The sequence below is a fragment of the Drosophila santomea genome, chromosome 4 (assembly GCF_016746245.2).
Source record: "Drosophila santomea strain STO CAGO 1482 chromosome 4, Prin_Dsan_1.1, whole genome shotgun sequence".
Taxonomy (NCBI): domain Eukaryota; kingdom Metazoa; phylum Arthropoda; class Insecta; order Diptera; family Drosophilidae; genus Drosophila; species Drosophila santomea.
The window spans coordinates 689950-704347 of NC_053020.2; the positions used below are offsets into that span (position 1 = coordinate 689950).

Consider the following 14398-nt stretch of genomic DNA (forward strand, 5'->3'; position numbering starts at 1 on the left):
AATAAAACAGACACAAGTGCTAGTATTTCTGCATCATATTGCATTAATATTGCTTCCTCTTGTTTCTGAAAGTAAATTATTGTAATAAAACGAGTATTTGGCAATCTCTGACTTTTTTATTTTCGTTTATATTTCCAAAGAATACATTTTTATGCATTTTAGTAGAGTAAAACTAGCCTTTTAATGCAATCTTTCTAGCAAGCATCTTAGTTGTGGACATTTTTTTTCATATTCAAGTGAATAAAGAAAAACTAGAGTAATTCGTGTTTTCAATTAGTTCCACAAACTCCGACAAAAACAACTGATTTGCATTAAATGAGTTTTTCTAACCATGTTTTTCCAGCCCTCCCACTGAAATTTTCAGAGCTGGAAAGGGGAGAAATAATGCAAATCGTAGTGATTTCTGCGCAGTCCAGGCTTGTTGCAGACTGTCCTCGCGGTCACTGTACTATGGAAACTTAAACATTTTTTTAGCTTACTTTTCTCACATGGTGATATTACCTGCTGCCTTCTTTATCTAAACATGTTTATTTTTTCTCAAGAAACTCAAATAATGCAAAAATATTAAAAAGTTGCTATATTTAGTAATAAATTAGTTACCGCCGAAAAAAATTACGAAAAATATTTTTATTTCTCCAACATATTTGAACCAGATAAATACTTGTATGCTTCTTTATTACATGTTTAAATCCTCACAAAATGTTAATCCAATAAGTGACAATACTTAAATAGAATAATAAAATACCGAGTATATGTAAGAATAAATCGTTAGGGAAAGTTTTTTTTACGAACAGGCACATTCTACAACCTGCATATCACTCCACGTCGAAATTTTTAGCTTGTCGCTGTGATCCTCGTCAACATGCAATATTTCTAGCATCTCGAGCTTTGATGGAGCGCAACATGGACGGGGGGCTCGGTTGTGATCTTCTTGCCAAATAAGACTTTGCAGTAGGGCGTGGTGATGGGCGGGATTGTGACGCGGTGGACATCGTCCGTGGCAGTAACCTGCATCGAATACCTTCGGCTGTAAAATGAATTCGAATCCCTTAATGTTCTTAAAAACAACATCCAATTGATTTCTACAACATCTTTGGTGCAATTTGTAACAGTTGTTGCTCCACTTATTCTTTCTCCAGGTGCTATCATGGTCTGAACGATGATGCACATATTGATCGCTTTTATTATTGGTCAGTATGATGTGGTGAACGTCCGAGTCGACTTGCTCTTGGGAATTCAGTGTTCCGTGTCCGATTATATTAAGAACTGGCATGAGGTTTAAGTGTTCGTCGCTTGAAGCTGCCGAGTTTGGCGATGATGAGGGGCTAAAGTCACTTAGTATACGAGCACCTATACTTTTACATTTATCACATTGAATTTCTATCCCCAAGTTTTCATGACTATGGTTCAACCAACTACGAACAGCTTTGGTCACGTCGAATTCTATCCACTGTGTTCGAGTTTCTTCATAGCCAACATTTTCAAATTCAAATTTTCTAGACGATATCTTTCTTCGCTTATTCCCAGAAAGAAGTTGATATACTTTCAAAATTAATTGCTGACTACGCATTTTTTTGGATTGGTTCAAGTTGACATCACCGGAATTACAGCGCCTTTCGATTTGATCCTTTTCAGAAATATGACTGAGCTTTTTTTTCCTAGATCCTTGCCCTCGGTGGGAATTCTTTGCCAGCGATGAGCTATAGAGAAGCATAAGCCTAATATTGGCTTCGTCAATCTTATCATTGTGAAAATTGGCGTCTTTTGCATTTGTCAATGGAAAGTGTAAGAGAATATTCGTTGTATCCTGTTCGCCACGTAGTAAGTCTTCATAATTTTTGTGCTTTTTGATTTGTCTTAGCCTGTTCATTTTTTTAAGCGACCTTTTATGACGGTATCGTAAGTTACTTATGTCATTGAATTCATTTGTAGTAATGCTTAGAAAATGAAGGTCTCTTATAATAGATGCTCCTATAAAGTTATTAAAAAAGCTATTGCCCTTTTCCTGGTTACTTCTTAGGCGATTTAAGTATTCTATATATTTGCTGGAATATTCAACTTGGCTTATATTGACCTGTAATTAAATAATATCCGTTAGGTGGTATATACTGTGTATAGTTTGTTAAAACAATGCACAACTAAATTTCACAAAACGTGGGAATGACTGTAACTTATCTCTTACCTTTTTCATATCTGGTAGTTTTTTTAACCCAAGGCCCTTCAAAACGAGGCGTTTAAGTCTTGCTTCATCTATTTTTTTTGGTTGTTTACTATGTCTCTTGGTTCCTATGCCAATATCCCTGGCTTCCCTCGTTTGCCTACTTTGAATTGGTACGGTGTTTATCCACTCATCTGCCAATTTTGTATTTTTTGACTGGCTTACATTAATCAGACTATATTTATTTGAACTGGCATTGTAGATGGAGTCTCTGCTTTGTTTGCTTATGCTTTTAGATAAAAGTTTAGGACCCATTTTCGGAGTTGATTTGGCTCGGATTCTTGGATGTATTGGATTGGTTTTTAGTTTCTTTGCTTCATTTTCAAAATTTGTAAACTGCGAAATGTTAAATTTTATATTTTCGTTAGGCTGAGGGAATAAAAACACTGCTTTTGAATTTGACGTTTGGCGGAATATACCATGGCCACTGACTTGATGCTGAGTTGGCAACAATAAAACCAAAATAAACCATATTTTGTATAGCTTTAGTGACCTATCACAAACTTGGGTAAGTTTACCCTCAGCATGAGCAGTAGAAGGCGAACGTTTAAAGGGAGGTTCCAGAGTTTTAATGTTTCTTATAGTGGTGGTACGGTAAATATAAATATGACAAAAAATTTTAACAATCCAAATGGACCTCTCCCGATGCGATAGGCATTTTTTTATTGTACGAGAACTAGCTTTACATATATGTCGGAAAGCATTGCACCACTCAGCTGTATCCTTTTTTGACAAGTTTGGTTCAATTATCATGTTTCCTCTGCATGGCCATTAGGTTTCGTTTGCTAATGGTAATTATAAATGATAATGATTATCTTTGCATTTGTTCGATCTTCCAGCATGTAGACTCCTCTTCAAAAATATATATACGCATACATGCATACATATGTACATATGTTTGTTGGCATGTATCTATGAATGCTCAGAATCTCCACACCATTACTTTTTTATGTATGTACACTGTACACGAGTTTGTTGAGCACCATTGATCTTAGATTCGGGAATACGTTTACGGTGATTAATATAGGATAATAAAATAAAAAGCTTTCGGTAAAAGTAAACAAATGATCACAGTTCCTCGAAGATTTGTACATATTTTTGTCTCGTTCGCACGCTCATTAACGTTCTTGTGCACATCGATACGGAACCTGTTCGGGCGTTGCTTCAAATTCGACTAAAATACCCACAACAGCAAATGCTTACTTAACAACAGCAATATAAACAACACTCTCATATACCCACACGCACCCACACAGCTGCAGTGGACTCATGCACGTCTTTACAAACACAAGATATTCTACGCGTTGTGTTTTGTGTACATGCAACATCCCTGATGTCTTGCGCGATTATACTCTGCCCGTCATGCGTTCACACGGAACACGGTCAGTGTTCCTAAGCTGTTCACTAACAGTTTTTGGCGGTTTGTGGGCGTGGCAAATCGAGAGGAATTAACCAAACTAACCAAAATGTTAAAGAATATGGAAACTTTTTTCGAAAGTGTGGGTGTGGCAGTTTTGGGCGATTTGTGGGCGTGGCAAAAAGTTTTTCTGAGAATCGAAAGAAATTCGCAAGGCAATAAAATAAAAATATATCATAACATTTTTCAGAGATGTGGGAGTAAGAGTTTTGGGCAGGTAGAATGGGCGTGGCAACATGAGTCGACAAACTTGCATCTATGTCTCTGGAGTCTGCATGCATCTCAACTTTCTAGCTTTTGTAGTTCCTGAGATCTCGACGTTCATACGGATGGACAGACGGACGGACAGACTGACATAGTCAGATCGACTCGGATATTGATCCTGATCAAGAATATATACACTTTATAGGGTCGGAAATGCTTCCTTCTGCCTGTTACATACTTTTCAACGAATCTAGTATACCCTTTTACTCTACGAGTTACAAATATAAATATACTAACACTGCAACTAATAGTGCAGATTTATACAGACAAACTGTAATAAAACAAAATAGAGAATTAATATGTAATATTCTTTGGAAACACGTTCTGCTTTTATAATACATTTAGAAGCATCTGGATAATTGATTTCGAAACGTATTAAGAAACATTCCTAAGTAACGAAAGTTTTGAAATATGAATACTCAAAAATACTTATTTCGAAAAAACATCCAGAAGCTTTTCAGGGGATTGATTCGTTGAACTGAAAGGTTTAGAGTGTAATTGTACAGAACACAAACTCTCACGTCCGGCAAAATGGAATAGCAAAATACTTCCACTTAAAAAAAAAAGTGTGTATTTTTGTAGAAGAAAACGACCAGCCCTTCGTCTAACTGAGTCAAAACTTTTTCACATTCACCTTTTAAACGATTTTGAAAAGAAATGGCCCTAAGCTTATTCATCGTTCTGGTAGACAAATATTTAACTTTTTCCTTTGTGAAGACTTCTTTATGACTTTCGAGCAAAGTGTTTTCCGGGATGTTGGCGTGTATGTATGTATAAGAGCCCTGAAAAAGAAGTTGGGCAAATTAACTGACCCCCTTTTATTTGAGTAGGCCAAGCATTTTCGCTTGAGTTGTTGTTCAAAGTTTAGATTATAAACCCTTCATCAGCATTAAACAAATTTTCTTTATCATATATATACACTTCACAAGATGTCACGATCTTCACTTTAAAAAAATATTGCTAGTCTAGTGATTCTGATCAAGAATATATATTCTTTAAAGAGTCGGAAGGGCTTGCTTCTATGTATCTGTTACATACTCCTTAACGAATCTGGACTACCATTTTACTCCAAATAATGATACAAACTCAGAAAACTTTATTTACCTAAATCGGAAAGATCACAAAGTGTACATATGTATGTATATACACTCCATCCTGTTCCGAATCCAAATTGTACCAAGAAAATTTGTCAATTTGGCTAACTGTATCTGTACATCATTGTTAGATACTGTTCTACGCATTAATGGAGGAGAGTATATTATTTGCTAATACGAAAACTATTTTGAAAGTCGAGTAATTATTTTCAAAGTTATGGCCAAATGATAAAAAGATATGTAGAATTTAACCTTCTTAATTTGTACTCCATGATAGCTTTTTCGTACTTTTTCATTTTAAATTGTCTAGTATTAAGCGTTTATTCTTAGGTTCTTAATTTTTTGGGAGGTTTGTACACGGGCACACAACAGACTTAAATATATATTTTAAATGGGCCAGTAAATTGGTAAGCATTGTTTTGTGGGGGAACTACAATTCGAGTTAATCTTATTTAATTTAACATCCGGAACTAAATTTGTAACACATCATGTATTTACACAAAGTTACCACTGGGCCTACATACCCATTCTTAAATTGGGCAATGGATGAACCCCCTTCCTAAATCATTATTAAATTAAATTGTATGTAAAAACGTCAACTAACCAGCCCCCTTATATTTAAGCGTCGCTTTTATTATCATGTCGCTATTATGGGGCAATCTCGGTTTGCGGAATAGAGCATCGTATTTGGTAGCTCAGCTCAGTTTAATACCAGCAATTGCCCTGTGAGGGTGCTGTTTTTGTGACTCTGAATTTAGTCGAAATCGAGAGCAAAAGCCTAGCCTTCAGCTACAGTGTTTGATTGTCCTAGACTATCCGTCTGTCGTCCTTAATATATATTATTATTTATTGTCAAAATGTACAATAACCCCTCAAGCGATGGTGACGGAGGAGGAAATGGGTGTAAGCACGAATCTATTGAAATGAGTAAAGATTTGGGTCACCCAACCAATTGTCAGTCCTACGCACCTACAATTACGGAAACGTCCAATAAACAACAGGTTAGTTTATAAATTATAACGCAACTAATATTGAAACACAGTTTGGTTCCTAGAATAGTAATAATAAATTTTATAATATATTATATTATAATATAAAGCTGAAGACTAATATTAATCCATTTTTAATTGGACTTTTTAATTTTTAAGTTATATTATTATACCCGTTACTCGTAGAGTAAAAGGGTATACTAGATTCGTTGAAAAGTATGTAACAGGCAGAAGGAAGCGTTTCCGACCATATAAAGTATATATATTCTTGATCAGGATCAATAGCCGAGTCGATATGACCATGTCCGTCTGTCCGTCTGTCCGTCTGTCCGTCCGTCCGTCTGTCCGTCTGTCCGTCTGTCTGTCCGTCCGTATGAACGCTGAGATCTCAGGAACTACAAAAGCTAGAAAGTTGAGATTAAGCATGCAGACTCCAGAGACATAGACGCAGCGCAAGTTTGTCGATTCATGTTGCCACGCCCACTCTAACGCCCACAAACCGCCCAAAACTGCCACGCCCACACTTTTGAAAAATATTTTCATATTTTTTCATTTTTGTATTAGTTTTGTTATTTTCTATCGATTTACCAAAAAACTTTTTGCCACACCCACTCTAACGCCCACAAACCGCCCAAAGCTGCTACGCCCACACTGTTGGAAAATGTTTTGATATTTTTTCATTTTTGTGTTGGTTTTGTAAATTTCTATCGATTTGCCAAAAAACTTTCTGCCACGCCCACTATTACGCCTACAAACCGCCAAAAACTGTGTTTAAGACTCTCCTTCTCCCTTCCACTAGCTGAGTAACGGGTATCAGATAGTCGGGGAACTCGACTATAGCGTTCTCTCTTGTTTTTAATCTGCTGTCCCATCTGAACAAGTGATATACCGATCAAATTGCGCCAAAACTAAAGTTATGGCATACCAAGAATAAAGTATATGGCTGTAAAGGTAAAAAATGTTTAGATTGGGTGGCCATAACTTGACCCACAATAAACATTTTCAATTCTTTTTAAAAAAAAGAAAACAAAATTACTCGTAGATTCGTTGAAAAGTATGTAACAAGCAGAAGGAAGCGTTTGCGACCATATAAAGAATATATATTGATATATATATTGAGCAGGATCAATAGCCGAGTCGTCTGTCTGTCCGTCCGTATGAACGCTGAGATCTCAGGAACTACTAAAGGTTGAGATTATGAACACAGACTCCAGAGACATAGACGCAGCGCAAGTTTGTCGATTTCACAGAACATTGCTATTGGCAATTTTTTTTTCAGTACGTCATATTTAATGTTTACCAAATATATGTATACGGCAAAATACGCTATCCGTTAACTATATTAAATAATAGGACTTTTATATTATCTTTTCAGTTGGTAAAGATTGAACAACTCCCCGATCGTGGATCATGGTCTTCCAAAATGGATTTCATACTATCAGTAGTAGGCCTAGCTATCGGATTGGGAAACGTTTGGCGATTTCCCTATTTGTGCTACAAAAATGGAGGCGGTGCTTTTATATTACCATACATAATAACACTGTTTTTAGCAGGGATTCCAATGTTTTTCATGGAATTAGCCCTAGGTCAAATGTTGACTATTGGTGGGCTTGGTGTATTCAAAATCGCTCCCATATTTAAAGGTAGGAAAATATTTTTGGAAAAATATAATGGAAAGAAGAAGATAAGGAATGTTCCGATAGAAAATAGTTTTTTTACCTTTTGATTATTTACCTGACTTACTACAAGTTACGGGAATGCAAAAGCCAAGATAAACATTGGTATTTTTAAGACTATCTATTTTTAAGGAATTGGGTATGCTGCTGCCGTAATGTCTTGTTGGATGAATGTTTACTATATTGTCATCCTTGCTTGGGCGGTATTTTACTTCTTCATGTCGATGAGAGCAGGTTTGTTATTGGTTTAATTTTAAATACATTTAAATTTGCTATTTGTATTTCAGATGTTCCTTGGAGAACATGTAACAATTGGTGGAACACAGTGAACTGTGTCAGTCAATATGAGAGAAAAAATTTGCTTTGCTGGGATAAGTTTATCAACGGCTCCACGCAAAAGGTTTGCTCTGTATCTGCTGTGAACATTACATCTTTAGAACTCACAGATCCAGTCAAAGAATTTTGGGAGTACGTAATAATTTACGTGCGAGTTCATTAAATCCTTCATAAAAATCTTTTGTTTTAGGCGTCGAGCACTTCAAATATCGCATGGTATTGAGGAGATTGGAAATATTCGCTGGGAGTTGGCTGGAACTTTATTACTTGTTTGGATCCTCTGCTACTTTTGTATTTGGAAGGGAGTAAAATGGACAGGGAAAGTAGTATATTTTACTGCCTTATTTCCCTACGTCCTCCTGACGATTCTTCTGGTTCGCGGAATAACATTACCTGGCGCTTTGGAAGGCATTAAGTTTTATATAATTCCAAACTTTTCGAAGTTGACTAATTCTGAGGTAAAAGAGATTTTTATTATTTTCATAAGAAGTTATAAAAGTATATCGCTTTGGTCGAGCTTTTCGCCTATCAGAGACCCGTTACGCAGCAAGTGGGATTGCAAACAAGAATTTTTTTTGGCTTATCAATAGAAATTTTGAAAAACAATAATATAATAAAAAACAAACATGTTAAAAGTTACGCCGTGACAGTTTTAGGCGTTTGAATTGACGTGGCAACATTTAGAATCAAACTTTGTGTCTATGTCTCTGGAATCTGCTACTTAATCTGAACTTTATATCTTCTGAGATCGAGGTGTTCATACGGACAGACGAACAGTCATGGCCAGATCGACTCGGCTAGTGATTCTAATCCAGAATATTTATACTTTATAAGGTCCTTCTACCTATTATATACTTTTTAAGGAATATAGAATAGGCTTTTACTCTACGACTAACATATATAAATATATATATATATTTAATATATATATGGAATAAAAATATAGTCTAAGTTATATAAGTAAGTCAATTATTTTAAAAATGTGTTTCAGGTGTGGATCGACGCTGTCACGCAGATATTTTTTTCATACGGCCTTGGACTCGGTACTTTGGTGGCATTAGGAAGTTACAACAAGTTTACCAACAATGTCTACAAGTAGGTCATAGCATTCAAAAAATAAAATAACAAATTATTAATTTTTTTAGGGACGCGCTTATTGTCTGCACAGTTAATTCCAGCACTAGTATGTTTGCTGGATTTGTAATATTTTCGGTAATAGGATTCATGGCTCACGAGCAACAGCGACCAGTGGCTGATGTAGCTGCATCAGGACCCGGCCTCGCATTTCTTGTTTATCCATCGGCAGTTTTACAGTTACCAGGGTCTCCAATGTGGTCTTGCCTCTTTTTCTTTATGCTTTTGCTCATTGGATTGGACTCACAGTTTTGTACAATGGAGGGTTTCATCACTGCCATTATTGATGAATGGCCTCAATTGCTGCGGAAGCGAAAAGAAATCTTTATTGCTATTGTATGTGCACTTAGCTACTTAGTGGGCTTAACCTGTATTACACAAGTATGTTTCAAGGTTGGCAACGCTATGACGCTTTATTCACTGGATTTCCTTCTTTTTTAGGGTGGCATGTATATTTTTCAAATATTGGATTCATATGCAGTTAGCGGTTTTTGCTTACTGTGGCTTATATTCTTTGAGTGCGTTTCAATATCTTGGTGCTATGGAGTGGATCGATTTTATGACGGAATTAAGGATATGATCGGATACTATCCTACTGTTTGGTGGAAGTTTTGCTGGTGTGTCACAACGCCCGCTATATGCTTGGTTAGTATTATGATTAAACAACCATGTGATATCTAATAATTTTTTTTTATAGGGCGTGTTTTTCTTTAACATAGTTCAGTGGACTCCTATTAAGTACTTGGACTACAGCTATCCATGGTGGGCGCATGCTTTTGGTTGGTTTACGGCGTTGTCATCCATGCTTTATATACCAATTTATATGTTCTGGTTGTGGAAACGAACTCCTGGTGAATTGAGTGAGGTAATCTTAATTCAATAGTAAATAGCCTTCGAAGGAAATTTGAACATTCTCCACATTTTTTTTTAGAAAATTCGAGCTCTTGTACGGATAGACGAGGATGTAACCCGGTTACGCGAGAAAATGCTAAGAGAAGCTTATGTAAAGGAGATAGAATTTAATTCTTTATAGGCGTTTTTAAGTTATCTCATACAGTTTTAAGGTACCTTTTGTTTGGCTATTCATTCAGCTAAATTTGTTTAAATTAATTTTTTACAATTTAGAAATTTTTTCCCAAAAGGACAACTTATTTTTTGCAAGTTTTCTTTTATCTTAAAATCAATTTTCCTATCTTGACATTTGCAATGAATCACTGTACCAGTTTTATATTTTAACTTATCTTCCCTTTATAACTCAGAACTAGTCTTTTTAATCGCAAAGGGTCTAGGTTTTTCTATGGTTATTGCAGTGTTTTTGTGGTACTTACTCAAAGTGGTATGCCAGAAATATCTAGAGTAATTAGAATATTCTGCTTCTGAAGCATTAACATATATATGGAAAATACCTGCAGTTCTAAAAGTCAGTTGTCCCTCGTGTTCCACTATGTGAATCACGCCATGAAAGTATCCGTGCAATGAAAGATTTACGAAAGAACCTTTATATAAAAAAGGTCCATTATTTTTACAGAGAGATGACAGAGAGATATTAAATTTATAGATACATTCCTTCCCTGTAAGTTTTATTCCGCAACGATAGGCGCGTATCAAGAATGACTGCCAGAACTGCATGGTTTTACAATAATGTCAACATCAAAATCAAACTTTTGACTTTATTAGAGAAATAAAAATATTTTTTTCAAAACTAATACGGAGTAGAAACATTTTCAGATGTAGTTGTGTTTGGAAATAAAATATATTATCCACATTGAAATTATGTAATATAAGATTGTCACCATATATATACAAAACTATTTTTGTCAATGTCCTGATTGTGCTTCAGGCATTGTTCTGTAATTTATCTATAAGATGTCAATATGTTGCTTAACGTGTCAAATAAATTAAATATCTATCCACACTAGTCTGACTCGAAGATTGAAATGGTAGAGTTTCCGTTACCTGATAGTCGAGGACTAAACGACATAGTTCTCTCACGTACATTTGATTTTATAATTATAGAAGGTTCATAATGTTGTCCAAGTGTCTGATTTTTCTAGGAACGCGAGTTTTAGTTTTGTAGTTTATTAATTTAAAAAGTTTTAAAATTCTTAGATGGAGATTGGGCCTGGCCTCAAACAAGATTGTCCACAGTTATTGTAGATCCTTCAGCCTTTTAGCACTTTAAAATAATATAATTTTAGGTGTGCGTAAGTAGTACAGTCAAGTTGTACAGGCGATAAGAATGGTGACGTAGGTAAAGATATTTTTGACACTGGATCTCCACGAGCTGACCACAACGGAAGACTCTGACAATCCCAAACAAAACTTACAGTAGATGCAGTGAAAATCAAATCTTTTGAACGATGGCGTATTTAGGTAAGGTTGCTGTAATAGCTGTTCCATTCAACTTATCGTCCCCTCCCACAAAGCTGGGTGTGTCGATTATTCCCAATCTCCATTCAAACAATGATCTGGGGACCCATGGAAGATTCTTCAAATAATTTAAAGAAGGCCGGACTGACGCAAAGCTTCACAGCCTAGGCGAACATTTTTCAACAATATATATGCAAATAGACATAATGAAAAAATAAATAAAATAAATAACAGAAATGTCTATTAGCATTACCAACAATTCGACCGTTTTGTACAATACGAGTCGGCGGCAGGAGTCTTTCCTCACCGGGTATCAGGTGTCCTGTTCTATGCACTCCTCTACTTGGGCCATGCAAGTTATGCAACCCATGATTCAGGGGCCCTTGCCCAAATTATAAACAATTTTTCGAAATCCAAACTTTACGATTGACTTTCCTTTGTTGTAAAAATTGCACTTCGCCGTCCTGCAACTGTTTATATAAACAAATCCAAATCTTCCCATCAAGTCGTGAGAATCAAGCCGCTAGAAAGATCGGACACCGATCCAAAGATTAAACTTATAAATCCATAAAAGAATAAACTCTGTCATATGATGAATACAAAATAAAAATTATTTATATATTTTTTTTAAATAATCACCGCAGTATAAAATTAATTGGCGCCCAACGTGGATCAGTGCATTTAATAGTTCAGTTATTAAAAATTTAACGATAACAAGTAAAATACAAAACATGAGCTCGCGCTGCCAACCACCCAATCGATGCAACTAAAATTTTGGATGTGAAAAGTTTAATGATAAATTGGTAAATATTAACAATTCAATCGGTGATACAAAAAGTTCAGAATAATAAAATTTAACGATTACAAATTAAATAAAAAACCGACAGCACTTAATCAGTACAAATACAAAGTTCAGAAAGAGATTAACAATAACAAATTAATCTAGAGCTCGTGGTGAATCAAATAATTTTTTTAAGTAGAAAAAAATTAAAAAAAAAAAAAACCAACAAAAAACCAAAACTGCGAGTGATTAAAAAGTGAATAAGACCTGACGAAAAAATAAACTTTGAATTAATTGAAACCTAAATACAAAACGTTAAAGAAGAAAGGAAGACCATTTGAAACTTTGTCAACAAGTTACATTCTGAGAAGGAAAACCCCAACGGGAAATAAGCAGAACCATTTAACTGAAGGAAGACCCCAACGAAAGATACACCGAAGGAAGACTCCAACAGAAAGAATCGTGAGCAGAAAAATTAGACTTTAAATTAATAAAATAAGTCCAAGATACAGACAACATTACAAAGTTTTAAAATTAAACATTACTAAATAAATTTTAAAAGCTTATTAAAAAGAACAATCTGGAAAATTTAATAAATAGTTTTGAGAATTTCAATTTAAAAATGGCAATCGGAGGTTCAGCACCAACCTTTTCTGCGGGCGGGTTATCTAGCGCCAGCAATCTGACTATAGAATCAATTAACCGATTAATAAGTGTACAATTAGGTGAAGTTATTAGGAAAATTGAAGGGATAGAGGGACAGTTAACAGCTAAACAAAAAGGAAGTTGAAGATTATAAACTCCAAACAATTGACCCAAATGTAAAATGCGAAACTACTCTAGAAGTAGTTAAATCTTTACCAAAAACAAAAGGAGCAACGCTCTTCGAATTTTTATTTCTGGATTGAATGGTTCAATCTCAGAAACTTTTTTTTTCTCTTAACCCACTGGACTTGCAGAACGCTTTGGCAAAGTGCCAGGAATTAGAATTTAACAACTTTCGAGCCCAATTCGCAAATATGTATTATGGGATTAGAATGAAAATAAATTTTAGGGAAACAACCTCAGATTTAACCCAGTAAATTCAAGACAGAATAATAATATTTCAAATGGAATGAATAATAATTGGCTACAAAACGGTAACTTTGGACAAAACAACAATTGGAATTTTAACAACAATTCCAAAGTTCAACCCCCACCAGAACCTAGGGAAGTTGATAGCTCCATTGGGATTCAAAATCGTCCGAATAATAACTACAATCGTCCAAATAACAATTATAACAGGTACAATAATAACAGGCAAAATTATAATTATTCACTGCCCCACGTTGGACGCCAATTAATTTTATACTGCGGTGATTATTTAAAAAAATATATAATTTTTATTTTGTATTCATTATATGACAGAGTTTATTCTTTTATGGATTTACAAGTTTAATCTTTCAATCGGTGTCCTATCTTTCTCCGTTTCCCAATAGAATTGACAGCTTAAGAATAATTCCTTTCCTCCAAACCGCGGCCAGGACCTTTTCTTAAAACTTCTAAAACTTTGATCTGTGTTTAAATTAAAAACTTGGTGATGAATTTGCTTCACTGCATTGTGAAATTCAAATTTGTTGACCAATGCAGATTGCAGATTGAAGTGCAATAAGTTCTTGGTCACCAAGAGGAGGCTGTGTTTACGTTTCGATAGTTTGTTTATCTAAGTAGTCAAGCTGTGGACCGGTAGCGGCTTGGTTCTCACGACTTGATGGGAAGATTTGGATTTGTTTATATAGGGTGTTTTTTTTTAGAGGTATAGAACTTTAAATTGCAATAAAACAACGATGGATTATTCGATTGACATGAATTTTATTGACATGAAAGATAATCTTGTGGCATTACATTTTAAATATGATTTCTGGCATATGACCGCCACGGCTGGCTCGGATGTAGTCCAATCTGGACGTCCAATTTGCAATGACTTTTTCCAACATATTTGGCCGTATATCGGCAATAACACGGCGAATGTTGTCTTCCAAATGGTTTAGCGTTTGTGGCTTATCCGCATAGACCAATGACTTTACATAGCCCCACAAAAAGTAGTCTAGCGGTGTTAAATCACAAGATCTTGGAGGCT

At 35.2% G+C, this 14398-nt stretch overlaps 2 protein-coding genes across 3 annotated transcripts; one reads left to right on the forward strand and one right to left on the reverse strand.

Annotated features, from left to right (window-relative positions):
- Nucleotides 1-612: 612 nt before the first annotated feature.
- LOC120454820 lies at nt 613-3410 on the reverse strand. Of its 2 annotated transcripts, XM_039640274.2 has the most exons (3): nt 2183-3401; nt 809-2074; nt 613-723 (listed from the first exon to the last, which is right to left on the reverse strand). In XM_039640274.2, the coding sequence occupies exons 1-3, from the start codon at nt 2969-2971 to the stop codon at nt 703-705; spliced, it is 2076 nt and encodes a 691-aa protein (XP_039496208.1). In that variant the 5' UTR covers nt 2972-3401; the 3' UTR covers nt 613-702. The 2 variants fall into 2 exon arrangements, with proteins under 2 accessions (XP_039496208.1, XP_039496207.1); XM_039640273.2 differs by having other exon boundaries at nt 613-2074; nt 2183-3410.
- A 2248-nt stretch (nt 3411-5658) lies between these two features.
- LOC120454893 (sodium- and chloride-dependent GABA transporter 1) lies at nt 5659-11046 on the forward strand. The gene is made up of 10 exons (XM_039640536.2): nt 5659-5994; nt 7358-7625; nt 7791-7892; nt 7946-8126; nt 8185-8452; nt 8986-9089; nt 9140-9509; nt 9570-9773; nt 9826-9993; nt 10060-11046. Exons 1-10 carry the CDS (start codon nt 5851-5853, stop codon nt 10159-10161), a joined length of 1911 nt encoding a protein of 636 aa, XP_039496470.1. The 5' UTR covers nt 5659-5850; the 3' UTR covers nt 10162-11046.
- The last annotated feature ends 3352 nt before the right edge of the window (nt 11047-14398 follow it).

What these genes read in the sequence shown, in the direction of transcription:
- LOC120454893 (XM_039640536.2), top strand. Translation starts at nt 5,851, where the DNA reads ATGTACAATAACCCCTCAAGCGATGGTGACGGAGGAGGAAATGGGTGT. An exon ending in CGAAGTTGACTAATTCTGAG is followed by an intron (nt 8,453 to 8,985) that starts GTAAAAGAGATT and finishes AATGTGTTTCAG; the next exon opens with GTGTGGATCGACGCTGTCAC. An exon ending in TTTACCAACAATGTCTACAA is followed by an intron (nt 9,090 to 9,139) that starts GTAGGTCATAGC and finishes TAATTTTTTTAG; the next exon opens with GGACGCGCTTATTGTCTGCA.
- LOC120454820 (XM_039640273.2), bottom strand. Translation starts at nt 2,971, where the DNA reads ATGATAATTGAACCAAACTTGTCAAAAAAGGATACAGCTGAGTGGTGC. An exon ending in AACTACCAGATATGAAAAAG is followed by an intron (nt 2,075 to 2,182) that starts GTAAGAGATAAG and finishes ATTTAATTACAG; the next exon opens with GTCAATATAAGCCAAGTTGA.